The sequence below is a fragment of the Lipotes vexillifer genome, unplaced genomic scaffold (genome assembly GCF_000442215.2).
Source record: "Lipotes vexillifer unplaced genomic scaffold, Lipotes_vexillifer_v1.1 scaffold217, whole genome shotgun sequence".
NCBI lineage: Eukaryota > Metazoa > Chordata > Mammalia > Artiodactyla > Lipotidae > Lipotes > Lipotes vexillifer.
In genome coordinates, this window is record NW_006788200.1 from 4356952 (window position 1) to 4373337 (window position 16386).

General features: G+C 43.1%; 1 protein-coding gene and 1 pseudogene across 3 annotated transcripts in view; both read right to left on the reverse strand.

The window, feature by feature from the left end:
• Window positions 1–16386, reverse strand: part of TRPC7 (transient receptor potential cation channel subfamily C member 7) — a 145966-nt gene that overhangs the window by 92347 nt on the left and 37233 nt on the right. Inside the window, exon 3 of one of the 3 annotated variants that reach the window (XM_007461392.1) lies at window positions 849–1031. The exons of the other annotated variants lie outside the window; for them this stretch is intronic. Coding sequence (XP_007461454.1) covers window positions 849–1031 — 183 coding nt within the window. The remainder of the gene's footprint in view (window positions 1–848; window positions 1032–16386) is intronic. 3 annotated transcript variants of the gene reach the window in all.
• Window positions 6627–16386, reverse strand: part of LOC103087841 (40S ribosomal protein S4 pseudogene) — a 27065-nt pseudogene continuing 17305 nt past the window's right edge.

A 16386-nucleotide genomic window follows, 5' to 3' on the forward strand; every position in this document is an offset into this window, starting at 1 on the left:
CCCCCCCCCCCCCCCCAGTAGTCACCCTGTAAAAGAGCTGGAAAAAAAAAAAACCCTTAAAGACTGATCAGCCATCTTGCTTATGTGGAAAGCACATTGGTATTTAAGCATATGGATCTTTGGAGCTCTGCAGTTTTCATCAGGATGAATGATGTCGTCTAACATAAGAGCAGATTCTAAAGAATCCAGAGTATATCCAAAGTGGAACCATAATTGAATTTGGCTCCTTAGGGACTCAGTCTGACCAGCCACTGTGGGTGTGAGGGCTACTGGGTGCTGGTGGCCATTAAAGGCACCTTGAGGTTGATTGAGGAGGTGGAACTCACTCTTTTGAAAGTCCAGTCATGCTTCCTATTAAAGCTTTTCATAAGCCTTGAGAGTGAAATTCCTCTGAGCCTCCCAGAACTATGGGTCCCACAAATCCTGTACCCTAAGATATTTTCTACACAAGTCCCCAGGCACACAGGGGAAGCTCAATAAATGCTGTTCACAGAGCTGAGTGATATGTTTTTCATGAAAACTTGGGAATTGTCCTGCTAGCTGATGGGAGCGTTCACTGTAATTTTGTCCTTGCTAGTGGCTTGGAGGTTGAAGATCTGCTCTTTTGTTCTCCAGGCTTGAAGCCTGTTCATGGAGTAACTGTCATGATTCATCTCTCTCTCCTGGTGGGCTGGGGGTGAAGGAAGGAGCTCTGAGCAGTCCTGCAAGTCTGGAAGTTCCCTGTCTAGAGGCAAGTCGGGTAATCAGTGTTGTTACCATCCCCTTGTGGGAACAGAAAATAATCATGAACACATAGGTAGGCCAGCAACCCTGGAGTTGGGAAGGCTGGGAGTGGTGGGGAAGCTTACCTTCTTGACTTCATATTTAATGGCGAGTTTGATCCGGCTCAGACTTGGACGGTGGTGGTCGGACCTGACTTGGAAGTTCACATCACCATTTAAAATCGCTTCCACCTCTTCTGTGTCTCGGCATAGGTCCAGCACGCCCACCACAAAATCCTTGCATTGCATAGATAACTTCCTGTAATCGTTCTAACAGAATAAAGAGAAATCAGGGGTGTGTCACACTGAGCCCCACAGATGGGCTTGCCTAGCACAGCAGTGTCAATCAGCAAAGCTGTGCACCAAGCGTGAGCTTATAGAGTGCGTTGGAACCAGAGGATATGCCGGATCCCGAAGGCAGGGCAACTTCTCTTGACACAACAATCTAGAGGACATCTTCTCTAAGCCAAGATTTGTCAAGGTGTGCTCCTCAGCCACCTCTATCAGAGTTACCTTGGGTGCATGCTGTAACTATGATTCCCAGGCCCTGTTGCAGACTTACTGACTTAGAATTCCTGGGGATGAGGCCCAGGAATCTTTTCACCTCGTTCTCTAAGTAATTCTGAAGCCTGCCAAAGCCCACCCTGAGCTCTTTGAAAGCAGCAGTTCTCCTTGCCTAATTTTGAGCCAAATCTGAGGGAGGAGTGATAAGGAAATGCACTTTTAAGGCTGATGGAAATATCACTTAACTCATTTACTACCGATCTGTAATGGCAACTGCTCTACGCAGGAAGTTTACTGGAAAGATACGGCTGATATGCTAAATCTGGGGGAAAAGTGTTCGCAGGTGTGCTTTCTTTTAACGTGCTGGAAAATCTACTTGTAAATTATAAATTTAAAAATCAAATGTAATTTAAATCTAACAGAATCCTTTCCTACCACAGATCCTTTTGTACAGCAAATCATGACACCTTAAATTACTTGCCTGTTGAATAATCATTTTCAGACCTTGACCTCTTTTTTGTTTTGTTTTGTTTTTTTTTAATGAGTTGCCTCTGGGTTTCTCTCATCTCTTCCCTAGGCATACGTTTCTAAATTATCTTTCAGAGGCTGACTGCCTTTCCTAGTGACATGCCAACTTCTCTCTCCCCTAAAACACACTGCTTCAATTCCAGATAATGATCCAAAATGTTGGACAAAAGAATGTTTCATGTCACCTTCAAACCACTACGCCCCCAAAATATTTTCCCCTAAAGGCTTCCTTATTGGTTTCTTAGTTGGAACAAGTCTATTCAGAAGCAACACAAGAACCAAATGTCACTTTCAGTGTTAATCAATGTCGAAAGCCTTGAGAGTGGCAAATAGTAGTTGGTAGATAGGAGTGCAGTTTTGCTTTTCCAGAACCTGGATTCCTCAGCACATAGATGGGAGGCTGAAAAACTGCAGAAGCTCAACAATTTTTCTAAATTAATGGTTTGTTTCTCCTTGCAGCACGGCTGCTTCAAAATGTCCCTTTACGTTAAAGAAGTAAGTGTTGATAAGTGTTTGTTTGCTAAAAGGAAAAGGGTCAAGAAAATGTTTTCAGATAAGAGTGGCTACCCTTCATTTCTGTATTTCATTTAGGGATAAGCAGGGTGTTTTGGAAATGCTGGGTAGAAAAATGACGCTCAGCTCAGGCAGACTGTCATGGGCAAGTCAGACTGTGCCGTCCCAGAGCCTCTGCGCATTTCTGGGTTCAGTGCAGTTCAGAACAGGAGGTACCACTTCATTAGAGACTTTCACTTCCCTGGGCTCTTTCAGCTAGCCGGGCCATAAGAAAGGAGATGCACCAGAGCAACCCAAACGGCTGGTTTGCTTTTTGCCTTCTGTATTAGACGCTCAGTCTGGAAGGCAACATGCCTGGTGTCTGCAGATGGCTGGAGGAGGCAGGCCTGGGCCTGCCAGGAAGACAGAGATGACATGGACATGGGTATGGATAGATGCAGACGGGAGGGTCATGCCAGGCCCAGGCCTCCCAGAGAGAGCCATGGGCGCACATCTCTGCGGAGTTGTGATGATTAGGAGAAATGGGTCAGACCTGAGCTCAGTGAGCCTTTGAGCCACACTCCTCAACTTGAGTTGGAAAGATGAGACATATACCTAAGACTTCACAGCTGCCCTTTTACAAATAATTCCATATTCCTGCACACTGAAGTCTGCCAGGCCCAGTGGGTGACAGCTGTTCTACCTCCATCATCTTACTTAATCCTTATAAAAACCTCATGTTAGAAGGACTGTCAGCATTTCCAGCTCACAAGCAAGAAAACTGAGACTCAGAGAGATAAACTAACAGGCTGAATCCACTTTTCCTTATATTGGTCACTTACTCATCTCTGGTTACTCTCTCACCTTCCTTGAAGATTTTAGCTTCTGTCTTACTGTCGCTCTCCCGGCATTAACTGCTGTTGTTATTGGTGGTTTCAGTATCCAAGAAGATGTCCCGTCCATTACCCTGCCCTCTCATTTCCTTGACACCATCTTTTCCAGTGACCTTCTCCTCAGCTCCAACTCAACCATTCATTCCCTTAGTTATTCCCAGTAACTGCAGCTCCTCCACGTCCCTAACTTTAGGTCTCCCTCTCTCTGACCACTACCTCCTATATGTCCAGCTTTCTTCATCTGGGATCCCAATTCTAGCAGTCCTTTGATTCCACGAAACCTACAAGCCATTGACCACACCACCTTTTCACTGGTTTTCATCCCCCTCAGGTCCCTGTCTCCCTCCCTCTGTTTTATGGGTAGTCTTTATCATCATCCTTGCACACATCAACTCTCTTACCCTCCTCTTTTTTTTGTCCTCCTCACTGGATGAAAGCCTGACCTTGGTTGCGTCTAGCTCTCCACTACTCTGCTCCCGCCTCTGCACAGTTAACGCGGCTGGAGAGCACACACCTGCACCGAGCAGGTGTGCTGTAAACTCACTACCTCCAACCTCAAGCAGTCCGTGGCGCTCCTGGGCAACTTACCCTCCTCCCTGTCCCAAACAAGCATTTCATACCTCTCTAGTCTCAGTTTTCTAACACTTCATCCCCCTCCTAGTTTCCTATTTTACTTGGAAAATAGAGCTCATTGGAAGAGAAGCTTCACATGTTCGCACCGTCCGCATAGTCTACTTTCATCTGTGCTCATGGACTCTCTTCCCTCTTCTTACTCTTGCTGCTCCTATCTAAGGCCAGCTCCTCCACTTGTGTGTTGGATATCAGTCCCTTACGCCACTCAAGGACATGGCTCCTGTGCTCTTCCTTTCTCTCCCCTGCGCTGTTAATTTCTCCCTTTCTCTGTTGGCTTAGTATACAAACATGTTGCTATTGTCTTGTCTTAAGAAGGAACTCCTCTTGACTCCACTTCCCTCTCCAATTACTACTCTAGTTTTCTGTTCCATTTTATAGAAAAACTCATTAGACTTGTTTACACTCATAGTTGACAGTTGTCCTCCTTACACTATTTCTTATTCCATTCAGTAAGGCTTTCACATTCTACCCATTGCCTCCACTGAGACTGTCCTTTCAAGGTCACAAGTGACTTTCATATGCTAAATCCAGTGGTTGGTTCTCAGTCCTCATCTTACATGACCTGTTAGGTGCTTTAACATAGCTGATTACTTCCTCCTCCTTGATACACATTCTTCACTTGGCTTCTAGCATAACATACTTTTCTGTGGTTTTTCTTTCTGAATGAGTACTTTTGCATCTTTGTTGATTAATTCTTGTGTCCCTGATGTCTTAGTTTTAGAATGCCCCAAAGATGTGCCCAGTCCTTTGAATTCTCCTGTCTGTTTACACTCATTGCTTTAGTGATCCTGTCTAAGATCATTAGATACCATCCATATGCTGAGGACTTCAAATTTTATGTCTTTAGCTCAGCCTTCTCTCCTGAACTTGAGTCAAATATATCCAATTGCCATCTTGGTATTTCCACTTGGATGCCAAATAGGCATTTCAAACTTAATGAAACTAATTCTGGACCTGGTCTTCTCCACCTTGTTAGTATTCCCCAACTTTTCAGTTGTCCAGGACCAAAAATCTTAGATTTATCCTTGATTCCTCTCTTCTTCTCAAAACCGACATATAATTTAGTAGCAGATCCTACCAGCTCTACCTTTTTTAAAAAAAAAAATATATATATATATATATATATAAGATCTGACCTCTTTTTACCAATTCTACTGTTCCTACCTTGGTCTAAGGCATCATCATCTCTTGCTTGGACTAACCAAGAGACTCTTAACTGGCCTCCCTGATTCTATGATTCTATCCTGGTCTTCTATAGTCTATTCTCCATACATCAGTCAGACATTTAGGAAAAGTAGTCAGGTCATGGCACTGGTCTGCTCAAACCCTCCAGTGGCTCCCCATCCACTCAGAGTAAAAGTGGAGTCATTATACTGTCCTATAAGGACATACATTATCTAGCCTCTCCATTCTCTCACTGATTTCATTTCCTGTGGTTTTCTCCCTCCCTCAGTCCACTCCAGCCACTCTGACCCCCCTGCTATTCTTCAAACACACTTGGCATGGACTAGACCTTTGTACTAGTTAGTCTCTTTACTTGGAATGCTCTTTCCCCAGGTATCTACATGAACAACTTTTTGAACTCCTTCAAGTCTTTGCTCAAATGTCACTTTCTCAGAAGCTTTCCTTGACTGTCTTTAAAAAATTGTAACCCGGGCTTCCCTGGTGGCGCAGTGGTTGAGAGTCCGCCTGCCGATGCAGGGGACACGGGTTCGTGCCCCAGTCCGGGGAGATCCCACATGCCGCGGAGTGGCTGGGCCCGTGAGCCATGGCCACTGAGCCTGTGTGTCTGGAGCCTGTGCTCCGCAACGGGAGAGGCCACAACAGTGAGAGGCCTGCGTACCGAAAAAAAAAAAAAAATTGTAACCCTTCTCCATTTGCAATCACCCTTTCCTGCTTTTTTTGCTTCATAGTACTTATGACTATATGACATCCATACATGTTATTTATTATAATTATTGTCCATATCTTTCACTAGAATGTAAGCTTCTCGAGGGCAGGAATCATTGCTGTTTTGTTCACAAATATATCATTAGAGCCTAGAATATTTCCTGGAACATGATAGGCACTCAGTAAATGCTTGTTGAATGTATTGGAGCAGTGTACTTGTCTAAGATGACATAGCGACTAAGTGGTAGAGCCAAGATTCAGGACAGGTCGGTATAACCCAAATCCTGTGCTCTTCCCTCTCACCATGTTTCCTCTTGGTGAGCAGCGTGTTCCCTTCTACTTAGCACACTTAAAACTAGAGACTTAATTGGGGCTGACTCTCAACTAACTTGGAGAAATAAAGGGTGGGCTGGGATATGGATATTTGAATACCCAGCAGATTCTGCAGTGTAGTAGATGAGTGCACAGGTTTTGAAGTCAGAAAGACCTAGAGTTTGAACTTCTTTTTTACTACTTGTCAGTTGTGGGAAATAGAACAAGCCATGTAACTCTTCTGCATCTCAGTTTTTAATCTGTAATACTATACATACCATATAATGATTGGGAGAATCAATACCAGAACAATGTAAAATGCTTCGTGTAGTTAACAGGAAATAACACAAATAGCAAAATAAATAAAAACCTAAATAAATAAAAATTGATAATAAAAATAAAGCCTGTAAATGGTAATTTTAATTAGTTACCGCCTTATTTTGACCACTGATTTCAAACTCTAGACCTCTTGCTTTCTGTGGTTTTTAGTTACTGGACTGGGAGCAAGACTGGCCCTTGGAGAGGAGAACACAAAATGCTGGAGAAACCCTTGATTCTTCTCTCTCTCTCACTCATGTCTAATCCATATATTAAAAATATACTCTGAATTTGTTCACTTCTCTTCATCTCTGGTGATCACATCAGTCCTTCCCAGGGTAGCACCTCCAGTTACCACACGCAGGTTATCAGTATTGAACTTGATTAAATCTGTAATCTTGCCCATCCCCAGATCAGTCTGAATGATGTTCACCTTGATGAGATCAGAGTAGTGGATAGTGTCAGCATCACGGCTTACCAAATGAGAGATCTCTTTTTGTACCCACAAAGATCTTTCTCATTTTGCACAACTTAAACTTGGCCTCTTTAGGAGTAATACAGTGAACAACAAAGTGACCCTTGGTGTGATAGTCAGATGGAAATTTTCTCTAGTCTTGTCAATACTGATGATATCCAAAAAACCAGCAGAGTAGGTTATATCAGTGTGGACCTTGCCATCCATCTCAGTGAACTGCTGTATGCACATCTTCTTTACTTAATCTCCTGTTAGGGCATACTCAAGTCTCTTCTTAAAGAAAGTGACAAGGGACCACCATTCTTAGCTTGTGGGGACTGCTGGATGGACACAGAGTTAGCAGACAAGTCAGTTTGTCCAGATTCAGGGCTTTGAAGCTGCTACATACTGCAGTGGTTCTTGGGACCGTGAGCTGTAGCTGTGCTGGGCATGGAACAAAGAGGCCCTAGAGTTTTGCCTTTTCCAGAATGCCATATAAGTAGAGTCATATAGTATATAATCTTTTGAGACTGGCTTCTTTCACTTAGTATAATTCCTTTGAGATTCATCCATATTGTTGTGTGTGTTAATAGTTCATTTCTTTTTATTTCACATCTACTGCATGCACGTATCAGTTTGTTTATACGTTCACTCATTGAAGGATTTGGTTATTCCCAGTTTTTGACAATTATGACTAAAAAGTTTCTATAAACATTCATGTACAGGTTCTTGTGTGAAGATAAGATTTTAGCTCTCCAGGGTAAATAGCTAAGTGTGGGATTGCCGAGTATATAGTAAGTATATGTTTAATTTTATAAGAGCTGCCAATTACCACCAACAAATTATGAGAGTTCTGGCTGCTCCCTGTTCTCTCCACGGTCAATTTATTTTCTGTGTTGTGTTATCTCATTGTGGTTTTGATTTGCATCCCCTAATGGCTAATGATATTGAGCATCTTTTTATGTGCTTATTTGCCATCTTTGTATCTTTTTGATGAAGTGTCTGTGCAAATCCTTTGTTCGTTTTTTTAAAAAACTGAGTTTCTTATTATTGAGTTTTGAGAGTTCTTATATATATTCTGGATATAATTCCTTTGTAAGAGATAGGGTTTGTAAATATTTTCTCTCAGTCTGTGGCTTATCTTTTCATTCTCTTAACAGTATCATTCAAAAAATAGAAGTTTTAAATTTTGGTGATGGCCAAATTTATCACTTTTTCTTTTATGATTATGCTTTTGGTGTCATAAGCTAAGAAATCTTTTTTAACACAGGGTCTCAGATGTGTCCTCCTGTGTTGTCCTCTAGAAGTTTTATAGTTTACATTTTATATTTAGGTCTATGAACCATTTTATGTTAACTTTTACATAAGGTGTAAGGTACAGGTCAGGGTTCCTTTTATAGCACATGGATATTTATTTGTTCCAGCCTCATTTGTTGAATTACTATTCTTACTCCATCGAGTTGTTTTTGCACAGTTGTCAGAAATTGTTGACCATATTTGTATGGGTTTAATTCTGTGCTTTCTATTCTGTTTCCTTGATCTGTATATCTATTTTTTCAGTAACACCCACTATCTTTATTTTTATAGCTTTGTTAAGTCTTAAAATGAGGTACTTTGAGTCCTCCAACTTTGCCATTCTTAAAAAAGTAGTAATGGCTTTTCTCATTCCTTTCTTTTTCATATTCATTTTTGGATAAGCTTGTTCATATCTACAAGAAATTCTGCTATGAATTTTATTGGAATTATGTTAAATCTATAGATAGTTTGGGGGAGAACTGACATCCTAACTGTGCTGAATCTTCCAAACCATGAACATGGTGTATCTGTCCATTATTTAGGTCTTCTTTGATTGCTTGTATTAGTGTTTTATAGCTTTCAGCCTCTAGAGTCTACATATGTTTTGTAAGACTTGTATAAATATTTCACTTTTTAACTATTGGAAGTATTTTTAAAATGTTTGGTGTCTAATTATTCATTACTGTATATAGAAATATGATTCATTTTTGTATGTTAACCTTATATCCTATGACCTGGCTAAACTCACTTACCTGTGCTTTGTAGATTCTTTGGAATTTTCTACATAGGTAAGCATTTTGTTTGCACATATGGATTGTTTACTCTTGAACACTTAAGCTTAGAAGCATTTATTAATATGACTAATAAAATGGTCAGTTAGATGCTTTTACATTGGTTTGAAGATTTACAAAATATCATTTCTAGGAACAAAATGTTGCTAACAAATTTTTGCTGGCTTTCAACCCAAAATTATTTGCTCAGAGTGTTTTATTTGGTCAGTGTATTGAACAGTTTTTAGAATATTCATCCACCATTTATTTCTTGTGCTCTGCTCAACACAGATATTAACAGAGATTCTTTGATTTTTGATTGGCCCAGAATTTCTTCCCTTTCCTTTTGGTCCATAAATTTCACAAACTCACTTATTAGTGAGATGAATCTCTGGCTTTAACACAGAAGACAAACCAAAATGATCTAACATGTTATTTTGATACCTTGAATTTTTGGTGCTGAAGCTATTGTTTTGAAAACACCAATTTTAGGAAATTATTAGTTTGTTTGACTTTGGTTAAAAACCCCAATTCTCAAACTGTTTCAAAGCTACTGACAAACTTAAATCAGAATAGGGAGAGAGAAACTCATTATTCTGATTGGTCAAAAGTTAAATGAATTTCTCAGACCGATGCTGTGGAGATACCCACACAATACAGGATAATTAACACTTATTCCTCCATGGAGACCTTAGAAATTAGATTGAAAAATAGTGTGGGCCTCAAATCCACACCCCCCTCTCTTCCCTTCAGAGACCCAGTTATGGGGAAGGAGTGTTTATTGAAAGCTCCAACTGAAATACAAATGGAGATAAATCAACATACATGTGCATGCTGTAAACCTAGGAGGTTTTCTGTTTTTGACATTTAGGCTGAGTTTTTAAGAAATGATTACAAGAAAAGTTTTCTAAGCATTGTAGTATTTCATTAAATGGTCACAGTTACCTTATAAAGCTGATAGTATAATATTATTCCCAAATAAGAGGAGGACAGAGAATTGATCATTGGATATAGCAACTTGGAGGTCATTGGTCACCTTGATGGGAGCAGTTTTGAGTGGAGGGTGTGACTGGTGAGGATTAAAGAATGGGAAGAGAGAGAAGAATTGAAGCCAGTAATACCGACAGCCCTTTTGAGGAGTTTTATTAAACAGGAGGGCAGAGAAATGGGTAAGTAGCTGGTGTGAGAAGTGGAGTCAAGAGAAGCTTTCTCTTTTCTTCTTTCTCACTCTTCCTCCCTTCCCCCTCCTTGCCTGCCTGCCTGCCTGCCTTCTTTCCCTCCTTCTCCTTATGGGAGAAACCATAATATTTTTTATGTTGATGGGAATTTTCCAGTAGATAATTATGCTGGTCATTGTATATGATACCAGTATATCATTGTATGAATCCAGTAATTCAACAGTGTATATGACAGAAGATTAGGTATAGTGTATAAATAGAGGAATGTCACATACGGTTTATCTGTGGTGGGAGGGAAGGTCAAGTATGTGAGTGAGGATGCTAGTAGATGGATGCATTGGTGGTAGGACTCTGTAGACATTTTCTTTCTATTGTTTCAATTTTTTTTCTAGTGAAATAGGAAGAAAAATTATCAGCTGAGAGTAAGAATTGGGGAGAAGGTGATGGAGGTTTGAGGAGAAGAGGTCTGAAATAGATTTTAGGGAGATTTAAGAGTGAATTGATTAAGGAGACAGGATATTATTGCTAAAGAACAGTAAGAGCCCATTTGAAATTCATGGTTAGAAATTTAAAATGAGACCAGCCAATGTGGTTGATTCTCTGTAACAACATTCACCTCCCTGGGTGCCAGCAGACAATTAGATTTTACCAGGATTGTATTTTTTTTTTTGCCAAAAGATAGAAGAAATCAAGAGAGAGGCAGTGGAACTGAGATGTGTGTGGGGAAGACTGTAATGATAGTCCATGGAATTGAGGCTAGTATGAAGGGAGACAGGACTTCCAGGGGAGAAGGAATGTAGAAAGACCCAACTATATGTTGTCTACAAGAAACCCACTTTAAACATAAAGTTGGTGGTTTCCTACAAAATGAAATATACTTTTACCATATGATCCAATATAAAAATATACTTTTACCGTGCTCCTTGGTATTTACCCAAAGGAGTTGAAAACTACGTCTACACAAAAACTTGCATACGGATGTTTATAGCAGCTTTATTTATAATTGCCAAAATTTAGAAGCAAGCAAGATGTCCTTCAGTAGGTGAATGGATAAATAAACTGTGGTACATCCAGACAGTGGGATATTACTCAGTGCTAAAAAGAAGTGAACTATCAAGCCATTAAAAGACATGGGGGAGCCTTAAATGCATATAACTAAGTGAAAGAAGCCAATTTAAAAGGCTAAAAAATACTGTGTGATTCCAACTATATGACATTCTGGAAAAGGCCAAACTATGGAGATAGTAAAAAGATCACAGTGGCCAGGGGTTGGGGAGTGGGAAGGGTGAATAGGTGGAACATAGAGGGTTTTTAGGGCAGTGAAACTACTCTGCATGATACCACAATGGCAGATATATGTCGTTATACATTTGCCCACATTCACAGAATGTATAAAACCTGGAGTGAACCTTAATATAAAGTATGGACTTTGGCTGCTAATGATGTGTCAGTGTAGGTTCATCAGTTGTAACAAGTGTTCCACTCTGATGGGGGATGCTGATAATGGGGGTGGCTATGCGTGTGTGAGGGCAGGGAGTATATAGTAACACTCTGTACTTCCGCTCGATATTGCTGTGAACCTAAAACGGCTCTAAAATATAAGGTCTCTTGAAAAAAAGACGGTTAGGTTAGTGAGTTGGAAGTCTTGGGGGTAGGCAAAAGATTGACAGAGTTGGGATGTTAGAGGGACATATAAAAATTTGAGCTAGTAGTCAGAGATTATGGAGAGTTTGCATTTATTGATCATGACAGGTATAGGCTCAGGTAGGCTCATCGTGACTAAAGTAGGACCACTGGAGGAGATGAGCTCATAAAACTGAGTCAGGGCGTTAAAAGGCCATTGGTCTATGTATATATTAAAGTATCAAGAATTTAAATAGCAGGAGCTAAAACCATGGAGGAATGACAGGGATTGACCCATTGTTGCAGATTCCAATGATATGGAATTATGGGTGACATAGTCTGATGAAATATGGTTCAGAACTCAGTGTTCTTAGGGAGAAGAGAAGGAGAAAGGTCTGGAAGCCATAAGGAACAGCAAGAGAGAGATGTGCTCCCTCCCCCCCTTCTCTAGGCCCAGTGGCATGAGGACTGTGAGAGGAAAGCCAGCTCCCCGCCTGGGAGGACTGCAGGGGAAGTGTGTCCTTAGGGGAGCCTGTCTGCAGAAAGAGCAAGAAGGTGACGCATCCCTAAGAGGAGGGGGCAGTGACACGGGGGGTTTTGCTGAGGGGAGACTATGCTTTCTGCAGGGTGAAGTAGGAGCATATCTGGAGATGAAGAAGCAGGGGTGTGAGGACAGAGCGGGGCATACGAGGAGCCTTGTGGAGAATCAGGTGCAGGTTCTGAGCGGTTACCTGGGAGGCAGCGATGACGTAAGAGAGTTTAAAACAGTTACTGAAATTATATTGTGAGGAGTTAGTGAGGTAAAGCAGGTGAAGCGCGTGGCATGCGTTGGGCACGTAGGTCTGGATCAGTACCGTTTAGCTAAGAAAGGACTTCAGAGCCTCATGCTGCCCTCCAGCCCTCCCTTCTGCACATCTCCCACTCAGCTGATGGATGAGAAAACTGAATGTTAAGATTTAACACACATGGCTGAATCCTTATTAATTGTAACGGGAGTCACTCAAATAATTAATGGATGTGAAATGCAGGGTAAGAACCTGAGCCTAGTGCTCATTATTGCAGATGGAAATTGAAGAGTTTCAATCCATGTTGTAGCTTTCATGCATACAGCTGATTGTTTCATTAACCTTCACCATATAAATAAGCCCGGGCTCCGGAGGATCAGAAAAGGCAAATATCCCTCAGCATTTAATTTCCATTTAGGAGCTCAGATCCAAGAAAGGTGGTTCAAGTCCAGCACATGAATCAGCTAGCCAGCGTTTCTTGCCTTGGCTTTCCCAGGGGGATTTACACAGCCCCTAGGTCCTCAGAATCCAGGGTTCTGACCCCAGGGTGGGGTGGGTAGGGCTGGCTCCCTGCTCCAGTGACCCTCTCAAAGGTGTGACTCTCAAACTCTGACACTGGTTACTCCCTCCCTCCTTGACTTTATTATGTATAAATATCTGCAGGTGACTGCACCGCCTTTCTTAGCCAGGCAGTGTTGACAGTGTCTCTGTTGATACTTTGGCTTCTGCAGGAGGCCTTCCCTTATTCATCCTAGACTTACTCCCTGCATTTCCTAATGGGTTCTCTGTGTCCTAAGTGTTTCAGAATTTGGGAAGGATGACTGTATATGAGCCATTGGTGATCTTAGAATTTCTTGGGATGGTGCTGATCAGTCTTTGCATGAGGGAGATGACTGGGTGATTAGTGTTTGGTTGGGCTCTAGAATCAGAGTGTCCGAGTTCAAATCCCAGCTCTGCTGCATACTGTCTTTGTGTTTGCGTGTATAACTTAAGCTTCCTCTGTGTTCTAGCTTAATCTGTATAATGGGGATGATACTGTTTTCTGCCTCATGGAGTTGTTGTAAACTAAATAAGATAATCCATATAAGTTGCTTAACACAATATGTGACAAGTATCAGCCAATATTAAGATACATGTGGCTTGTAGGTTAGCAGAGAGTGTAAACACGGAAAATTTGTCTCTTTCAGGGTGTTGGTCTTCAAGTGCCATTTCTAACAAAGCAGACACACCCATTGTTGCATTTAATTTCGCAGCTTCACCTGTTTCAGTCTTCAGGTGGAAGGTGCAGGTAGCAGGACAGAAGCTTGGAGCAGGGCATTGGAGCAGAGTCCTTGATAATTCACAATGAGGGTGCAGGCCCCTGGGTGCTGAGCTGAATCTGCAGGTGACTGCACCGCCTATCTTAGCCAGGCAGTGTTGACAGTGTCTCTGTTGATACTTTGGCTTCCATCCTGATTTTTGGTTTACTTAATTGGCAGCTACTGACATCGTTAAGGGGCTCCTTAAGCCATCACCATGACAGCTGTGAAGTCCCAGAAGTAATGGATTGCTCTGCTTGTTGGCTTTATAACAAGTCCCCTCTGATGGATTCAGAGGCTTGCCTGTGGAGAATAGAGGCTGTCTTTCAAGGAAACAGATGAGCAACTCGAGTATTTTATTCTAATTCAGCAGGTATATTTGAGCACCCACTGTGTGCCCGGCACTGGGGATAGAGACCTAAATAAAATACAGTCCTTGCCTCTGAGGAACTCAGGGTCTTGCTAGAGAGAATGACAAGTAACTAGGTAAGGACCACAGGGTGACCTAAGTGTCTTGGGATATGCCACCCAGCTACAAATATGGGGGCCTTCCAAGAGGAGGCAGAGTGTGAGCCCTGAGGATGGGTAGAAGCTACCAGGGGCGAGGCAGCTGCGGGGAGGAGAGTAACAGGGAATGGACGTTCCAGGAAGGGGGCTGTGGCAGGTGCAAAGGCCCAGAGGGCAGAGAGGCAGAGAACGTCCACCGACGGGTGGACTGTGATGGGTATCAGCTACTTTACCCGCAGATGCTTTCGCATAGATTATGCACATTATCCAGCGTTTTACATAACTTCTCATAATTAAATAAACACGAACACGCTCATGTATCCAGAGAGGAATTCACATACACTCTTTGCACATCCTTATCCAGATCAAAGATGCTGCTTGGTTCTCATTTGCTGAGCTCCCAGAAGAGCCCTTCCTCAGCTTTCTGCTTTTTCTGCTGGAACCACAGGGAACAGACACAGGAAGGCAGGTCTGCCTGTGTGAACCTTGCCCCCACCCCAGCACTTCACAGCTCCAGGCCTCCCTGGAGGCTCCAGGTCTCTCTTCCCTCACTCTGCACACTCTCTGTCTTTGTCTGTCTCTCTATCTCCTTCTCCTTTCCCTTTCTCTCACTTTCTCACACATCACTCTGTCAACCACAGGTCAGTGCTCCATGGTAGAGGGATTGCTCAAAGCTGTGACTCAGGAAATTAGTCAGGAGGTGTGAGTTGAAAGAGAAGGAGGGACCCTCAGGAAGCCCCATGGTGCACTTACAAAGAAGTAGCCCCACCTTTCCCCTGCCTTCCTGTCCCGCCCCCGCACGGGGTCAGCCTAAGCATGATTGGTTGGTCTCTGTACCCATTAGAATGGGAGACAGTATTAAAGCATATGACTTACAGTTTTTGCTACTGCGGTATTATTTATTGAATGCTTACTTTGTGCCAGACCCTGGGCTGAATGCTTTACATATTTAGCTCATTGAATTCTCATGACAAACCTAGGAAGTAGATACAATTATCGTTCCTCTTTATAGAAAGGGGAACTGAGGCCCAGAGACTTCAGTGGCAGCTGGGATTTGAACTTGAGTATGGCTGACTCCAAATTCCATAATACTAACACCGGGAAGTGCTCATCTGATAGAAATACCAACTGCTCTGGCACGTGCTCTAAAACCCTGAGCGCGACCCTGAAGGGGCAGGTTCAGGGTCCTTCCTGGTGAAGAGGAAGAGAGAGATGAGGGCCTGTTGGTAAGAGTCAAAGGTGCTGAAACCGTGTGAGGCGGTACCCTGTGTATCCACACCAGGGGCAGGCCGGGAGTAAGACTGGCTGAGCCCAGAGAGCTGAGTTTGCGCCGCGCTCTTAAGTTACCAGCAGGTGCGTTGGCATCAGAATGTTGGGGGAAGTCATCCCTAATGGGGTGTGCCATTCCTGTTGCTCCCAAGGCCCTAAGCCTCTTATTTAAGTGCTGTCCACTCCCCCCACATCCTTTTCAGTCTTATGACTTTCACCGAGGGGCCATCCACCTCTATTCTGTAACAGGTCCCCCTCCCCCATGCAGGATCACTGTCTTCATGGTGAGAAGTTATGGGAATGGGTGGGAAGCAGAGGGTCTGCAGAATTTCCCCCTGCGGTGGCTGGGACACCTGGCAGCTCACTCCTCAGATACACAGAGAAACTGAGAGTGGCGGGATGAGGCTGCATTGCTTTTGACATCTGAATTCCAAAGGGGCCAGCACGGTGACTGCTGTTCATGGTGCACTGGCTTTTAGCAAGCGTGATTTTCGGGTCTGTTTGCTGTGTTGGAGCTGAGGCATACTGTATAGCTGCAGAGTGATGCTGAGTTAACAACTCTCTGTTCCTGGATCCTTCCAAAGCTTTCGTCCACAAGCACACCTAAGCCACTTTGGTCCGTGGATTGGCTCATAGAAGAGCTCACGTATTCATTTATTTATTCATTTAATCAACAAAAAAGAATAGTGCGGGCTTCCCTGGTGGCGCAGTGGTTGCGAGCCCGCCTGCCGAGACAGGGGACGCTGGTTCGTGCCCCGGTCCGGGAGGATCCCACGTGCCGTGGAGCGGCTGGGCCCGTGGGCCATGGCCGCTGGGCCTGTGCGTCCGGAGCCTGTGCTCCGCAGCGGGAGAGGCCGCGGCAGTGGGAGGCCCGC